General features: G+C 47.2%; 2 protein-coding genes across 2 annotated transcripts in view; one reads left to right on the top strand and one right to left on the bottom strand.

Annotated features, from left to right (window-relative positions):
- Gnl2 (G protein nucleolar 2) overlaps window positions 1-6,107 on the top strand; it is a 27,078-nt gene extending 20,971 nt beyond the window's left edge. The window contains exons 13-16 of the mRNA XM_048434456.3: window positions 2,176-2,639; window positions 3,376-3,455; window positions 4,541-4,626; window positions 5,911-6,107. Coding sequence (XP_048290413.3) covers window positions 2,176-2,639; window positions 3,376-3,455; window positions 4,541-4,626; window positions 5,911-6,063 — 783 coding nt within the window. The 3' untranslated portion in view covers window positions 6,064-6,107. The remainder of the gene's footprint in view (window positions 1-2,175; window positions 2,640-3,375; window positions 3,456-4,540; window positions 4,627-5,910) is intronic.
- Window positions 6,061-16,633, bottom strand: Dnali1 (dynein axonemal light intermediate chain 1). Its single transcript, XM_048434457.3, has 6 exons — window positions 15,785-16,633; window positions 15,201-15,346; window positions 13,580-13,749; window positions 10,106-10,284; window positions 9,672-9,836; window positions 6,061-7,502 (listed from the first exon to the last, which is right to left on the bottom strand). Exons 1-6 carry the CDS (start codon window positions 15,863-15,865, stop codon window positions 7,467-7,469), a joined length of 777 nt encoding a protein of 258 aa, XP_048290414.1. The 5' UTR covers window positions 15,866-16,633; the 3' UTR covers window positions 6,061-7,466.

The following is a 16,633-nucleotide window of genomic DNA, read 5'->3' as shown; positions in this document are numbered from 1 at the left end:
CTTTTATTCATACTAACCACAGCCTCAGGAACAAGGGAGTGAATAGGAGCCCTTGCTTTAAAGAAAGCTGAGAGTACATGGAAGAAGCTGATGTTCTGGCTGGGAGGTGCTGGGCCTGGGGACTGAGCTGAGACACGAACAGGAAGCTCCCTGCTTCCACATGGATCTTACCTGGACAGTGACTTGGCCTAAGGCTCAATATTAACACTTGACTTTCGTGTTTCTAGGGTACCAGAGGGCTTCAGTAAGAAGCAGGCAGGTCCCTGCTCTGATGGACTTAGTTAGATTCTAGTGGTGGGGCTGGAGTTGGTATGTGAGTGCATGTACACGTGTGTAGTGGATACGTTCTGGTTTTCCACTTCATTTCTGAAGTTCTCTGACTATTGAGGTTCTGGTTTTAATTTCCAGAGTTAGTGGAGACCCCACAAGTCAAGGACTTGGAGTCCCACAGCCTACTGTGAAACTATAGCACCACAGTTATCCTCAGCCAGCTACAAATTCAGGGCTCTGGAGTGTGGTTTGCTAGAGGAATAGCATGACTCAGGAGAGTCCTTCATCTGTGGTTACTGGTTTCTTACAGAGGCTAAAGGTCAGAAGAGTCCAATGAAAACCGTGCCTAAGCCATGTAGAAAGAGGCAGCACCTTGTGTTCTTGAGCTGGATGGGCACATCAGTTTCTTTACCATTGTAGAGGAGTTTTTCATTATGTAGATGAGCCAGTGGCTATAGGTGATTCAGCTCAATCTCCAGCCCTTCTTCTCTCCCCAGAGGTTGGAGGTGGGACATGAGTGTTGCCTGATTCTTTATGCTGACTAGGTCCTACCTGAAACCAGCTGGTTTCCATTAAAGTGGGAAAGGTGTTCCTCGGGGATACCAGGCGGCACACATTCCTCAAAAGCATCCAGAGGGTTTAGGGCCTCTGTGCCAAGAACATACATTTTTTTTATGCTTGAATGCAGCCAAGTATTCATAGTTGTCGGTATTGTGAGGACATAGCCAGGATAAGTGTTGACGGAGTCGGAGGAAGACTTGTGAGTGAGGTTAGGGAAAGCTTCCGAGGAGCTGGCCCCTCAGCAGAGATCTGACTCCTAAGCATGACCCCTACTCCGTGTTTTTCCCTTTTATTTTTCTTTGGTTCGTCCTCCTTTTCCTGTGGGTGAAGTAGTGATTTCTTGAAGATCTGAAGGCTAGAATTGCCAGATGTGTGGTGGCGCACACCTTTCATCCCAGCACTCAGGAGGCAGGGGCAACCTGGTCTATAGAGCAAGTTCCAAGACAGCCAAAACTACACAAAGAAACCCTGTCTTGAAAGAAAAAAGGACGTTTAGAAATCACTTCACTGCTAAATGTACAAACTTTTCAAATTTGTGATTTGAATATGTTTGTGTACACACATGCGTGCTATGGTATACCTGTGGGAATCCAAGAACAACTTTGGGGAGTTGGTTCTTGCTTTTTTCCCCATGTATTCTGCTGCGTATTGAACTCAGATTGTAAGGTTGGGCAGTAAGTCCCTTCACCAGCTGAGCCAACTTGCCAGCTCAAAGCATACAAACTTTTGTATAATTTCCTCCATTTCATGGGTTCTGGACTTGTTTAACATTTTATCCAGCCACTCTTTGGAGAGTCATTATTTGAGTCTAGGTCACAGAGATAAGACAATCACATGAGAAATGCTGTGGAAAGCTTGGCACATGCTGTCTGTGCATGGATACCCAAAATAAGCCATTCATTGTTTCTAGGCTCAGTGCTCATTCTGAATTCTGGCCTGGGACAACTCTTTGGAAAGAGGTCTCCTTATATTTCTACTTATACTTCCTGGTCCTCGTTTGACGTGGCTTCTGCTTCCTTGGACTTGTGTCTATTTTTCTATGTTCCTCCTCTGCTCCCTGTTCCTGATAGCCAAGGAAGACACTCTGATCAGCTGGTTTCATTGCCTTGGTACCTTTCCTCCGGAACCACAGTTCTGTCACTTTGGTCCTTTACAGTACTGGCTGCTGTGCTGATATCCGTTGGCTCAGAGTAGATGAGCGATGCAGTTCAAATTTGAGGGTCTTCCCTTCTTTGCTTAGATCTGAGAGGAGGATTGCTCACCTGAGAGCCAGGTAGGAATTCAAGCATGGGTTTCCTTTTCTGGTTCTGCTTGTCTCTTCATGCCTCTTTTGGTCCTCTCTAGCTTCCACCTTCCTCACCACTGGAAGTTCCCGCAGAAAAAACCCAGAACAACCCAGAAGAAGAGATCTCAGAAACCCTAGCTGAAAAGTCAGATTCTGTCATTGAAAAGGAACCAGAAGCAGGCCATTCCCAGGACTCAAACTCGGAGATGCAACAGATCCTCGCACGCGTTCGCCAGAACTTCGGCAAAATCAATGTGGGACCTCAGTTTTCTGAGGAGGACCTGGTTCCTGTGGAGCTGTCAGACATGGAAGACGATCTGGAAAGCCTTTCTGCAGAAGAAGAGGAGGAACAGGAGCAGTCAGGAGCAGGATCAGTGAATGCTGTGGAAGAGCCTTCCCAGGACTCTCAGGAAGAACCAGTGGAAAAGGACACCAAAACAGTGATTAGAGCCTTAGATGAAAAGATTGCCAAGTACCAGAGGTTTCTAAATAAAGCCAAAGCTAGAAAGTTCTCAGCCATCAGGTAAAATCTTCTTTCTTCTACTCCTCCTCCTCTTTTCCTCCCTCTCTTCCTCCTCCTCTTCCTCCTCTTCCTCCTCCTATGCTTCCCCTCTTCCTTCTTCCTCCTCTTTCTTCTTCCTCCTCCTTTTTCTCTTTTCTTCCCTCCCTCCCTTCTTCCTTCTTTCTTTTTCTTTGTTCTCTCTTCTTTTTCTTCCTTCTTTCTTCTCTCTTTCTTCCTAATTAGCTTACGTGGTTTTTCCTCACTTGCCATGAACATTGACTTTGATGTTAGAATTTTAAAGGGCGTAGGATGGAAGCCAGGGCCTGTGTCTACCAGGCAAGTGCTCTACCACTTAGCTGCAATCCCAATCTGAGTAGTATTTTACTAGGAGTGATTGCTTTAAAAAAAACAAAACAAAACAAAAAACCGGGTTTTGTAACACATACCTTTAATCCCAGCACTCTGGAGGCAGAGGCAGGTGGATCTCTGTGAGTTCAAAGCCAGCCTGGTCTACAGGAACTAGTTTCAGGACAGGCTCCAAAGCTACAGAGAAACTCTGTCTGACATTTCCAGCCACCTGAAGCCAAGGACCTGGTTATCTATATTTAGCTCGAGCAATAAAAGCTGATGGACACTGGCCGTATCACCTGCAGTCACCACAAACATGGAGTTTCCTTTTCACCTCTCCACATCAGCCTGTTGAGGGCAGTTAAAAGGGAGTGCTGGGCAACTTTGTGACCTCACTTTTATTTTTCAGAATATCCAAGGGCTTAAGTGAAAAGGTTTTTGCAAAATATGAAGAAGAAAAGAAAATGTCTTCAAAAGTCAGGGATGCAGGTAAGGTCGATTCTTTGAACCTTTTAGACTTGTATTGTAGTTTTAGGATAATTTCCTCCATTCAGGCAGATGCTAGGCATCTGGTTCCACATCCTACTTCCATGCAAATTGGATTCTCCAATTGGAATTCTGCACATTTGTTAAGATCAAAGTTGATAGCTCGGGAATATTGCTTTTCAGAAGTGCATTTTGCAGGTGGTGGTGGCGCATGGGTTTAATCTCAGCAGGCTAGAGGCGGGTGGATCTCTGTGATTTCGAGGCCAGCCTGGTCTACAGAATGAGTTCCAGGACACCCAGGGCTACACAGAGAAACCCTGTCTCGAAAAACAAAAAGAGAAAGCCTCATTTTTGCCAGACAATGCTGGCACACACATTTAATGCCTTCAGTTGGGAAACAGAGACAAGCGGATCTCTGTGAGTTGAAGGCCAACCTGATCTACAATGTGAGTTCCAGGACAGCCACGGCAACACAGAGAAACCCTTCTCACAAAAACAAAAGTGCATTTTAATAATTCACAGTTGAAGAGAAGGGTCTTTAGCCAAATTGGGGCAAGAGGTCTGTCTTAGCTACTTTTCTATTGCTGTGATAAAGCACATGACCAGAGCAGCTAATAGAAGGAAGGGCTTCATTGGGGCTTACAGTTCCAGAGGGGTAGGAATCCATCATTGGAAGGGAGCGTGCAGCAGGCAGGCAGACATGGCACTTGCCAGGCAATTCATACCCCATTCCACAAACAGGAAGCAGGTCGCACATTGAGGATGGCTGAAGGCTTTTTTAGCCTCGGAGCCCACCTCTGTGACACATGTCACCTTTTCCAAGCTGTTCCACCACGTAGGGACCAAGTATTCAAACTTTATGAGCCATTGGGACCATTCCCTCCAGACCAGCACAGATGTCATATAAACTTACTGATAATGTCTGAGTGCTGCAGCTCAGATCCCACTGTGGCCCTGGCCTGCTGCTGTAGCCCTGCTTCTCTCTGCCTCCTTACCCAGGGCTTATACCGCTGTAGTCTTCCAAACAGATTTTGAAATACTGTTTCTATTTTTAATCTCCTTCTGTTTTATGTATCATTTATACCCAGCACCCACCAAAAAGGGAAGGAAGCGGAATGCAGAGATGGAAGAAGAACCGTCAAATAAATCTCAGAGGATGCTGACCTGTAAGGAAGTAAGTATTCTGCTTCTTTTAATGAAAGTAGAAATCCAGCTAGGCATGGTGGCGTATCCTCACCATGCTCACCATGCCTTTAGTCCCAGCATTAGGAGGCAGAGGCAAGCAGATCTCTTGAGTTTGAGGTCAATCTGGCTTACATAGTGAGTCCTTACCTTAGACAGCCAGAGCTGCATAGTGAAACCCTGTCAGGGGAAGACAACAACAACAATAACAACAACAAAAACAGTAGAAGTTTATTTTGAGGTTTGTTTTTTACATTTATTATGTGCACAGGCATCTCATGACATGGTACGCTCCTGGAGATCAGAAGACAACTTGTTGGTTCTCTCTATCATATAAGTTTTTGGACCCTTGAGCCATCCCTTCAGCTTTTTGTTTGTTTGTTCGTTCTTTTCTTTGGTATGCAGTCCCCTTATCTTGGTCTCTCAAATGCCCAGTTTACAGGTATAAGCTATCCTACCGAACTAGAAGTCCGGTTCCCAAGACCCATTCTATCAGAAACAAGAATTTAGAGCTGAGAGTTCTAGGAACCCCACTAACCAACACAGAGGCTTAATTTTACTTATAAATGCTTGGCCAATAGCTCAGGCTTGTTGCAATCTAACTCTTACACTTAAATTAGCCCATATTTCTCATCTATGCTTTGCTTTGTGGGACATGGCTTGTTAACCTCATTTTCTATACGTTCTGCTTCCTTGGCAGCTAGCTGATGTCTCTCCTGATTCTGCCCTTCTTCATCCCAGTATCCTCAGTTTGATTGTCCCGCCTAACATTATCCTGCCTTGCTATAGGCCAGTCAGCTTCTTTATTAACCAGTGAGAGTCATACATATTCATAGTGTACAGACATATTATTCCACAACAGACCTGATGTAATTTAATTTCGGTCAAGAAGTGGCCCACTAAATAAAGGTCCTTGAGTCTGAGTCTTAGTTTCAGGAATTCTAGGTTACCATCTTCAAACCTGTGCCCTGTTGACCAAAAGAGTTGGATAGTTTTGTCTGGGTCCAGGGAGGTGATAGTCAAAGAGTACAGCTGGTGAGGCAGGTAGATAACTGACCCCTGGGAACACAGCTTTGCATAACGGAAGCAGACCCCCTGGGGAGAGGATGAGGGCTGGACCAGTGAGAGTCTGCTGGGGGTCATCAGGTCTCAGGTGGACACTCCCCAGCTTTGCTTCCATTGTTGTGGTGGCTGCACAGCCGTGGAGAGGGCTGGGAACCAGGCTTCTCTCCATGACCTTCAGTGTTTAACTGATTTTATTTGTCATTTTTTACAGCGGAGAAGAGCGGCACGTCAGCAACAATCCAAAAAAGTTGGTGTGCGCTACTATGACACACACAATGTGAAAAATAGAAACAGGAACAAAAAGAAGGAGAATGACTCAGAGGGACAGAAACACAAACACAAGAAATTCAGACAGAAGCAATAACATCTAGAAAGTTGTTTATTAAATTATACAAAAATATGCTAGTAGGAATTGTGTTCATTCTTTCATGCCCAGTTGGCATCTATAAGACAACACACTTGGGGAGCTCAGCAGTTGAGGCTGTGCCCCAGTGCTAGGAACAACAGTAAATCCTCAGCCCCAGAGTTTTTCAAACACTTGTCCTGGCCCTTGGTTCTTCCAGAGTGTGACCCTGTGTGTGTGAGAGAGAGACTGTCTGTTTCTTTACTGAGCAGTGCTGGGGATGGGAGCCTACAAAGGAAGCTGTAGGAGCACGAGGGCCTCGGAGATACTCGTGATGAGACTGGAGGAGCAAGGATGCTCCAGCAACTGCCTTGAGCCTGCTTGGTTAGGGTACAAATGCTTTTCTGTCTGGGCAGCAAAGCCATCACACCACAAGGAATGGGCTCTTCCAGGAAGGTGGCAGACTTAGTTCCTCAGGATCCTGGGGTGACAAAGACGTGACTCTGATATAAGGTCAGAGTGTGTGGGGTATATTCAACTAAGAAGAGCTCTTGGGATCATACTGCAATACGCCTTGACTAGGATGGAGGGCAAAGCTGCTAAGAAGTGAGTCCTTTCTGGCACTCCTTCGGGCATTCCTACCAATGGCAAGGAAATGATAGTGCCACCTGAAGAACAGGACTTCTGACACTTGCCTGAATGATGGGTGTCACCAAACTCACTGTCCTCTCCCACCCTGGGTTTCCCTGAATGGAAATCAATCTGTAATTTAAGTCTTCTGGAGGCCATAACCTGAGTAGAACTGCAGTGACATGTGGCTACCTGCTTAGCTGTTCACTGATGGCTATTAGGGAGTGTAGAGTCAGGCTTTGATGTCCTTCCTGCAGAAGCTGAGTAGTGGGGAGGGCCTGGCATGGAGGCATCTCTCAAGATACTGGGATTTTGCCTCTCAGCGAGCATGGGTTTGCCTGCTGTTTTTTGCAGAACCAGGCAGACTGAGGATAGGCTGCTGACTTGGGTGGGGATGAGACTAACAGCGAACTCTGAAATAAGTTGCTAAGAGTTACACTAAAGTGAGGAAGTGGAAGGATGGGGCCAGGGAAACCCAAGCTACAAGGTGAACTGTGAACTGAACTTGGTACAAAAGTCATTTATCCAGGGAAACATTTGCTACCTGTTATTGAGATGGCAAATCCCCAGGCCAGTCTATAAACTGTACATGGGCGTGGGGTTACACCACCTTCCACAGCCCAACCAGGAGCCTGGCTGCCAGACCTTAGGTGTTTCACAGCACTGGGCAACAGTTCTAACAATTACATGAGTGGTGATCAGGGGAGGGGATGGCTTGTTCACTCAGGAAACTGGCTTTTTATTACAATGGGCTTATGATGCAGCGTAGTGCCTGCCGAGACTCATGGAAATTATCACTTCTTTGGTGCGATAATGCCTTCCAGTTGGGCCTGAAAAACAAAACAAAAAACTCCATTAATATTTGCACCTTGCACCCTAACAACACATAGCTGAGCCCCGGAGGAATAGCCCAAAGGCTGGCACTCTGAGCAACACCCCCTTCTGACTCAGCTCCATACTTTCTAGATTAGCGGGATTCAAGCTTGGCATGGTTTTGTTACATGAGCAGAAACCAGAGCTGTCCTGGTTTCCATACAATAATTGCTCAGTGTATAATAGAAAGCACAGAGAGGGAAATGGGATGAAAGTTGTTGAAATAGTGGTTTCCCATCACTCCTGCTTTAAGCCTGAGTATGTCCACTAAGCTAAACATTGGGCTCTCTGGCTTAGTACCATGGAGCTCTGGTTGGACCAGAGGTCTGGGAAATGGCCACTGAGACAGCTTGACACTCAATTAGAAGAAATGGCTCCCAGTGGGGAGGGAAAGCTTAAGACACTAGGGGGTTATTTGCTCGGTTCCTCTAGCAGCCAGCAGTGATTTACTGCAGTGATGTGTGAACAGACCTTTAAGAAGGTCTATCCAGGGAACTGAAAACACTGCTTTCTTTTTAGTGCAGCTTTGAGCCAATAAAAAGCTTTCTTGTAAAGAATCCTTCGCCCTGGGGATTTCAAGGCTGCCTTTGGATGTTAGAAGGATGCTAAGGTATTCAGCTTTGGTATTGTTGGAACTAAGGAACCAGCTTTGGAATCTGCTGAGTCAACATTTACATCTGGCTGGGGAACTCTCCAGCTTTTCTTCTAATAAACTCTGGAGCAACTAGCAAAATCTCTCATCCTCTGCTGAAGGCTCATACAAAGCCTTCCTTATCTCAAGGGCAGACCTTTTGGCTTTAAGTAAGGGAGGTAGGAGAGAGCTGCTTATAGGCACCATATTTTGAAGAGGGATGCTTAAACCTCAGCAAGCCCCGGAGCCTTTCAAGGCCTTTAAGCTGCGCTGTTGGGCACCAGTCCCATAGCTTCTGTTTAGCACATCTGGGGATGACCAATAATTATTTATAAAAGTTGCCCTGTGATAAGGGTAATGCTTGTCTGGGGTTCAGCCTTTGCAGCCTGAGGCCCAGCCTCCTTCCCATTCAGCCCTCTTTCTCAGCACCACAGCTGGGCTGAGGAAAACCACCTCCAGCTGACCTCCTCTGCCATGCACCTAGCGGGGCTTCCCACATGTCTTTATTTCAAGAGCCTTCTCTGCTTTTGTCACGGTGTATGAAGATGCCAGGGTGGCTGGCACTCCTGTTAGAGCCTGCTGAGGAGACCTGGTCCACAGAGGTGGTCTCCAGCGACCAGCTTGAGGGGACAGAAGCTGTTGTCATCCTCTCTGACTATGAGCATGTCTCCCAGGAGGGAAAGAGATCAGCAAGCATGATGCTGTCCACTGGAGGGGCAGGCTGGAGTGTTGACTAGTGACTAGACTTCCTACACAGCCTAAGGGATACAGAACATAGAAAAGGAGCCCCACACCACCCCAGTTAGCTTCCCGTACTCCTTGGCAGTATGAGTGGGCCAGCATTTAAAGGTGATGGGCACAGGCCTGTAATCCCAGCTACTGGAGAGGCAGAGGCAGGAGAATTCCAAGTTCACAGCCTCCCTGGGTTACAGTGAGTTCAAGGCTAGCCTAGGAAATGCAGGTCCTGTTTCCAACTGAAAACTAAAAGGAGAGCAGGAAAATGGACCTGGGTTCGTTTCCCAGCACCCACAAAGTGGCTTACAACTATCCATAACCCCAGTCCTAGGGGAGCCAACAGACACACATGTGGTGTACGTATGTGCATGCAGGCAAAACATTCATACACAGAAAGAAAAGTAAAGTTTTTAATAAACTCTTTACAGCCAGGGATGATACACAGAGAAACCCTGTCTTGAAAAGCAAAAACCAAAAAAAAAAAAAACAAAAACCAAACAACTCTTTAAAAGAAAATTAAAAAGAGCTGGTCATGGTGGCACATGCCTGTAATCCCAGCAGTACAGAGACTATGAAGAGTGTGAGTTTGAGGCTAACCTGGGCTACATGAGAGACCCTGTCTCAAAAATCCAAACAAGAAAAAGAAAAGTAGAAAGGAGGGCTGAAGTTAGAATTTCAGGTATAATGACTGCCTAGTGTTCTTCACGACACCGAATCTCCACTACTCCACAAAAAGGAAGCCACAAATGCGCTCTTTTACCTTCAGCTGCTGGTTGGTCCTCTTCAGGAACTGGATCTCCTCATTGTGCTTCTTCTCCTCCACCTGTCGCCTCTCACTCTCCCGCTTCTCGGTGGCCTCGCATTTTGCCTTCTGTTCATTCACTTGCCTCTCCAAATCTCTCTTTTCTGTCTCCAAGTCTGCAATCTGAAGATAGAATGGCCGTCATCCTGGGACATCCCCCACATGGATGAGTGCTGGGAGAGCCTGGCTGGGGAGGCTTAGGACATTATTGTCCAGCCTAAGACAATGCTAGGGTATGTGCTGCCATCCAGTGGGAAGTCCGCGATTGACATGGAGCGTCCTCAGACAACACCACCTCCTCATTGAGGCCTTGCACCCTCAGGACCAGAATCCAGGGCTGCAATGACAACTGCATGTCTGGGAGCCATGAGGGCATAGTGAACCCCACTCACTTTCCTCTCCATATCTGACTTCCCCTGTTCGGCTTGCAGTGCTTTCCTCATGCCGAACGCCACGCTGCTCTCATACAGAGTCTGGTAGGCGGCGATGGTCATGCGGATCTCATCCCGGACGCGCAGCAGCAGCAGCCCTCTCTCTGCGCAGTTGATGGTGACCTCCCGGATCAGCTCATCTTCCGCGCGCACACAGGGAGAGAAGAGGCAGTGGTGAGGGGGCGTGCCCTTTGCCTATGACAAACCACCCTTCCTCTTCTTGAGAGGCATGGATCTGGGAAAATGACGGCTGGTAAAAGGAAGAGCCCCAGCCCAACAGTGGTGGCGCAATGCCTTTAATCCCAGCACTCAGGAGGCAGAGGCAGGCAGATCTCTGTGAGTTCGAGGTCAGTCTGATCTATGAAGCAAGTTCCAGGACAATCAGAGCTAACACAGAGAAACCCTGTCTTGAAAAACAAAGTAGGATTTCCAACAGTCATATAAGAAGCCAGGCACAGCGGCACCCATGTAATTCTAGCCCTGGACAAGTGGAGACAGGAACCCCCATAGAGCTTGGGGGACAGTTAGTCTTGCTAAATCAAAGAACTCCAGGCTCAGTGAAAAACTATGTTTCAAAAACAAGGTAGAGGGGCTGCAGGGATGAGTCAGCAGTTACAGAAGATCACTGGTTTCTTTTCCAGAAAAATCCATGTTTGGTAACTAAGAATTATCTGTAACTCTAGTTCCAAGGGATCCAATACTCTCTTCCGGCCTCCTTGGATGCTACATAGATAGACATACATACAGGTGAAATACCCACATACAAAGTCTTTTGAAAGATTCCCCCCACCCAAAAAAAAATGGAGAATGATAGAAGACATTTGACATCGACTTTTGGACTTCACCCATGTACACACACATTCATATACAACCATACATATGTACACACATATACATGCATACAGCACACACAAAAACTAAAACTATGGCCTATAAGAAGGCGCTGTGAGAGAGTGTATTCCATGACCCAGTGAACTGGCCATAAAGTCACTCCTCTCAACCCAACACTTGGAAGGAGCATGCGGTCAGCAAGCTTAGCGTGGAGAGAGAGAGAGAGAGAGAGAGGTTAGAGCCCCAGGTTTTTTGTGGGTGTTGGTTCCCTTGCTTCCATGTTCAGGCACAAAGTGGGTATAAGAAGAACTGTCCTTCCCAAACGGTGCTGTTTAAAAGCACACCTGCTAAACCAGGTAGCAGTGGCACACATCATTAATCCCAGCACTCAGGAGGCAGAGGCCGGTGGATCTCTGAGTTCAAGGCCAGCCTGGTCTACGGACCAGGTATTCCAGGTCCTGGTATTCCAGGACCACAAAGACTACACAAAGAAACCCTGACTCTGTAAACAAAAACCAAAAATCAAAACAAAAATGCACTCCTGTTGGCTAGACTGGTTTGTGATTAAGAACAGCAGGGCTGCCGGACGGCGATGGCACACACCTTTAGTCCCAGCACTTGGGTGGCAGAGGCAGGCAGTGAATTTGAGGCCGGCTTGGTCTACAAACCAAGTTCCAAGTCAGTCAGGACTATTACACAGAGAAACCCTGTCTCAAAAAACCAAAAAACAAAAGAAGAAAACAAAACAAACAAATACACACACACACACACACACACACACACACAAAAAACCCAGCAGGATCTAGAACTTTCTTCTCTCCTGTAAGTACCCAAATTGGAGGGCAAACCACACTCATACTAAGCAGGCTAAGGCCCAAGGCCGCTCACTGAATCTGCAGCTCCTGAGAGTGGAGGGAGTTTGCAGTGGAGAGCCCACAGCGCCAGGATGACTGAACAGAGGGCAGAGGTTGACATCAGTACTCAGTGGGCACATCTTAAATCCCTGTGTCATGCTAACAATAAATGACCGAAGTGTCTTTCTGGAATGTGGGCAGAGAGTAGCTGGATAGACATAAAGGAAGATATTAATTTTCTGATTAAAATATTAGTGTATTGAGCTGAGAGCTAGCTCAGTGGTTAAGAGTACTTGCTTTTCCAAAGGACCAGAGTTCAGTTCCTAACTCCCATGTCTGGTGTTCACAACTGCCTATAACTCCAGCTCAGAGCATCCAATGCCCTCTTCTGTCTTTCATGGGCACCTTCACACACATACCACACACACACACACACACACACACATACCACACACACACACACACACACACAAATAAAATAAATGTTGTGTTAAACTTATTATTATAATTAATTCAGTTATTTATTTATTTTGGTTTTTTTTGAGACAGGGTTTCTCTGTATAGTCTGAAGCCTGTCCTGGAACTCACTCTGTAGACCAGGCTGGCCTTGAACTCACAGAGATCCACCTACCTCTACCTCCTGAGTGCTGGAGTTAAAGGCATCACCACCACTATCCAGCTTAAAAATTATTTTATTTTAAAAATTATCAAGAGATGACTCGATAGTTAAGAGCACTGACTGCTCTTCCAGAGGAGGTGGGCTCAGTTCCCAGTACCCACATGACAGTTCACACATGTCTGTAATTCCAGTCCCTGAGTGCTGGGATTAAAGGTGTGAGCCACCACTGTTCAGCTGCTATATTCTGAAATATATAAATATAATCTGTCCACTCCATACAATGTAAGTTGTGTGTATATGTTTCCAGGGATGATCATTTGGTATCGAAAAATAAATTTAAAAAAAATTTATAAAGCGAGGAGTAGTGACGTATACCTTTAACTCGAATACTAAGGAGGCAGAGGCAGGCGGACCTGAGTCCAGGCCAAAGGGCTAGATATTGAGACCCTGTCAAAAAAAAAAGTACAGCCTCATTATGGAAATCCTTGGGGGGGAACATCAACAAAGACTCAAAATAAGAAGTCTTTTTTCTCTTATTTTCTTCTTTTTTAATGGAGCCTTGGCTAGCCTGGAACTCACTATGTAGACCAGGTTGGCCTCAAACCAGAGAACTGCCTGCCTCTGCCTTCCAAGGCCTGTATTAAAGGCATGTGCCCCCACACCTGGCTAAAATAGAAGCTCTTACCTTATTCCAAATACCTAGTAAGGGGGCCAGTGAGATGATTTAGTGGGTAAAAGCACCTGCCACCACGCCTGATGACCTGAGCCAATCACCAGAACCCACACAGTAGAAGGAGAGAGTTATCTTTTGACCTCTATACTCAATGCTTGACACATGTGTGCCCTCATAAAAACATGCATGCATACATGTGTGCACCCACACCCAAAATAAATCTCAATCTACATGAAAATCAAACCAACATCCGTGTGGGATACGGCACCCAGGTGCCTAGCTGAGGTGGAGACTGGAGGGGGAAGGGAATGTACCCAGCAGCTGTGGCGAATCAGGAAAAAGGAGAAGAGAGGATCCCTAAATCGGGGGAGGTGTGTAGTTTGGGGGTAACCAGGGCTTGGTTTGGTGCTGGAAGGAGGCAGACGGTGTACAGCGCTCACCCCACCAAGCCTCCTCACCGAAACACTGCGAATAGAGTTCCCTGCGCACGGGGCAGATGCCCGTCTCCCTGGCCTGTCTCTGCTGCAGCTTCAGGTCCAGCTGCTCCTGGAGATGCACCACATCCATTCTGGTGCTGGGTGTGCTGGACACCTGCTGGATCCATAGCTGCGTGTCTTCCACCCACTCCCTATGATACAGATACAAGTCACCCGATGTGAGCAAAGGGCCTGAGCAGGAGTGACAGGCAGCATAGTCATCAAGCCACCAGAATCCACTTCCCTCTCCTTCCCAAGCCATACCCACTATGCAGCCTCCACAGGACACCTCCCTCAGGGTTGGGTAGATGATGGGTAATCTCTGTAGTCCATGAGATCACGACTCTGTTCCAGGTCATACCTGCCTAGCATGTTGAGGACAGGTGTATGGTCCTGCTGCTTGATTTGAACAGAAGATGCAGTGGGAAATCCCCACACTAGCTTGCGGTGGAGACACGGAATACCATTAAACTCATGCAAGCCCATAAGAAGTATTTATGTACGGTGGGAGCATGTGTGTTCTTGAAGGGCTGTGTTTGCAATGGCTGCCCATAATGAATTCTGTGCTGGAGGCACAGCCAATTCCTGCAGTGACAAAGGCAGAATGGCAAGGGAGGGAGGACGTCTATGTGGGTGGGAGAAAATCCGCTGTTAAATGACACCTGTCTCCTGATCTCCATCTCTGGAGAAGATCACAGGTTCTGTGTGGTTCCTTTATTCTCTGAGAAAGAGCTTTCTTGCCTTGGGTATAAAAATGTCCATTAGGTTGAGGCTTTTGAGAATTCTAGCCAGGCTATGTAGCCCGGGTTGACCTCAAATTCTTATCCTCCTGCCTCTGCCTCCTGTATTCTGGGATTAAAGGCGAGATTCAGCCGGCATTGCCTTATTGGACATTTGTGAGTTTTGTTTTTTTTTTTTTGAGACACAACCTTGCTATGCAGCACTAGCTGGCCTGGCACTCCTTTTGCAGTGGCTCAGGTTGGCCTTGCCTTTGAGGCAATTCTCCTGTCTAGCAGAGTGCCACCACACCAGACTCTCTATGGGGATTTATTCCCCCCCCAGAGAAAGGGTTTCTCTGTGTAATATTCCTAACTTTCCTGTAACTCTCTCTGTAGACCAGGCTGGCCTTGAAATCATGGAGATCCACCTGCCTCTGTCTCCCAAGTGCTGGGATTAAAGGTGTGGGCCACCACCTCCCAGCTTCTACAGGAAATCTTGATGGCACTACCAAGAAAGCAGAATATTGGGAATGGGGTTTAGGAGGCACAGGGCTGGACTAGAGACCTATATTTGAAAGCTGATTGAGTAGCTGGCATATAAAGTCATGAGACTGCTCAGAATATGGATGGTATGAGGATGCATTTAGAGATTTCCTGCTTGGCTGTGAGCTCCAGTCGTAGTCAGACTCCATGAAATCCAGAAAGCTGAGAGAAAACCCAAGGCAGAACACAGGTGAACTTTCTGGCCCCACACAGGTACACTTCCTGGCCTGACACACCTAAGTTCTGGGGCCAAGAGTTTGGACCTTAGTCCAGCCACTGCATCCCCCAACCCTTTTATTTATTTATTTATTTATTTATTTATTTATTTATTTATTTTTTACCTTGGTGGCAAGATGGCATTCAAGATTTCTTCTGCCTGTTTCGCAGGATCTGGGACACAGGAAGTTGAGGGTAGTTTGCCCTTGGGTGGCTGTGGGACTGGACCTGAGGGCCCAGGCTGCTGGGGGCTGACTTTCAGTGACCGAGCCTAAGAGACAGGTGAGACAGGACATCCAGTTTGCTCCAGATTTCTTGTACAGGTTTCTCAATTTCCAGACGACTTCCCTCATCTATGGTCTCAACAGAAGTATGAGCTGAAGAGACCAAGAGGGCTATCTGGCTCTGGCCCTGTGTTTGAACTGGTGTCTCTAGAGATGGAGAAGTCACTACCTGGCCCATATTTGGACCTGCCTACCACAAACCCCATCCATTTCCCGGAGACTTCTTTCTCATCATAAATCTGCCCTTTGGGGTCACAGTTAGGCTTGTCTTATTCCTTTCCCAATCTCCGTCGTCCCTGTCCCAATTCCCTTGGCTGTCAGTCCCAGCAGCCCCTGTCTCCTGAAATTCCAGAGATTCTCAAAGCTGGGATGTCTTCCTCCACGAGAATCTGTAGGATCTCGCACCCCGTGAGACCTGTTCATACCTTGGGGCTCCGTTTTTCTGTGTTCCGGCTCACCAACACCGGGGTGTCATATTTGAGCAGAGAGTCTGCGGGGGGTATCATAGTGGCAGCTGGGCTGGTAACTCTGTAGTGGTCCCTCCAGAAGGGGCCTTGTTTGCGGTCACCATGGAAACTCCTCCTCGCCTGGCCTCAAGGATGGGGCGGGGCTTCGTAGGGAGGCGGAGCTGGCCGCGTGCAAATTTTATTCTACTGAGCTAGCTCCGCAAGCCCCTGGCTACTTGGTGAACAAGACTGGATGGAGCCCTAGCGCTAGATCCGATAAGGGATGTGATGAATGGGCAGACCACCTTTGCTGAGCCCAGCGTTTGAGAGGCAAAGTCAGGCAGATCTCCGGGTTCGAGGTCAGCCTGTATACAGAGTAAATTCTAGGACAGCCAGGGATACATATAGAAACCCTGTCTGGAAAAACAAAACAAAAAGGATTTTTTAAAAAATTAGTTTGATCATTTTTGAGATTCTGGGGGTTGCCCCCAGGGCTTGGCACACTCGAGGCAAACGCTCACTGTACAGCTAAGCCACATCCCCAGGCTTTCCGCCCCTTTTAACTTCAATCATTTCTATTAGGCGGCGCTGCGGACGGAATCCAGGGCTTTGGGTTCGGCTACGCAATCGCTCTACCTGAGACAACTTTTTCAAATTTTAAGATAGAGTTGTCACTGAATTGCCCAGGCTGGCCTCGAATTTACAGCGATCCTCCTGTTTCAGTCTTCCGAGGTCTGGCCCTGACTTTCCAGCCCTCCAGTCCCACTTGCTAGCAGCCCAGATCCCTCTGCCGCCAGTCGGGGTATACCCAGCGTGCGAACCCTATCA

The sequence above is a fragment of the Myodes glareolus genome, chromosome 3 (genome assembly GCF_982192425.1).
Source record: "Myodes glareolus chromosome 3, mMyoGla1.1, whole genome shotgun sequence".
Lineage (NCBI taxonomy): Eukaryota > Metazoa > Chordata > Mammalia > Rodentia > Cricetidae > Myodes > Myodes glareolus.
This window is presented reverse-complemented; position numbering and strand designations above follow the sequence as displayed.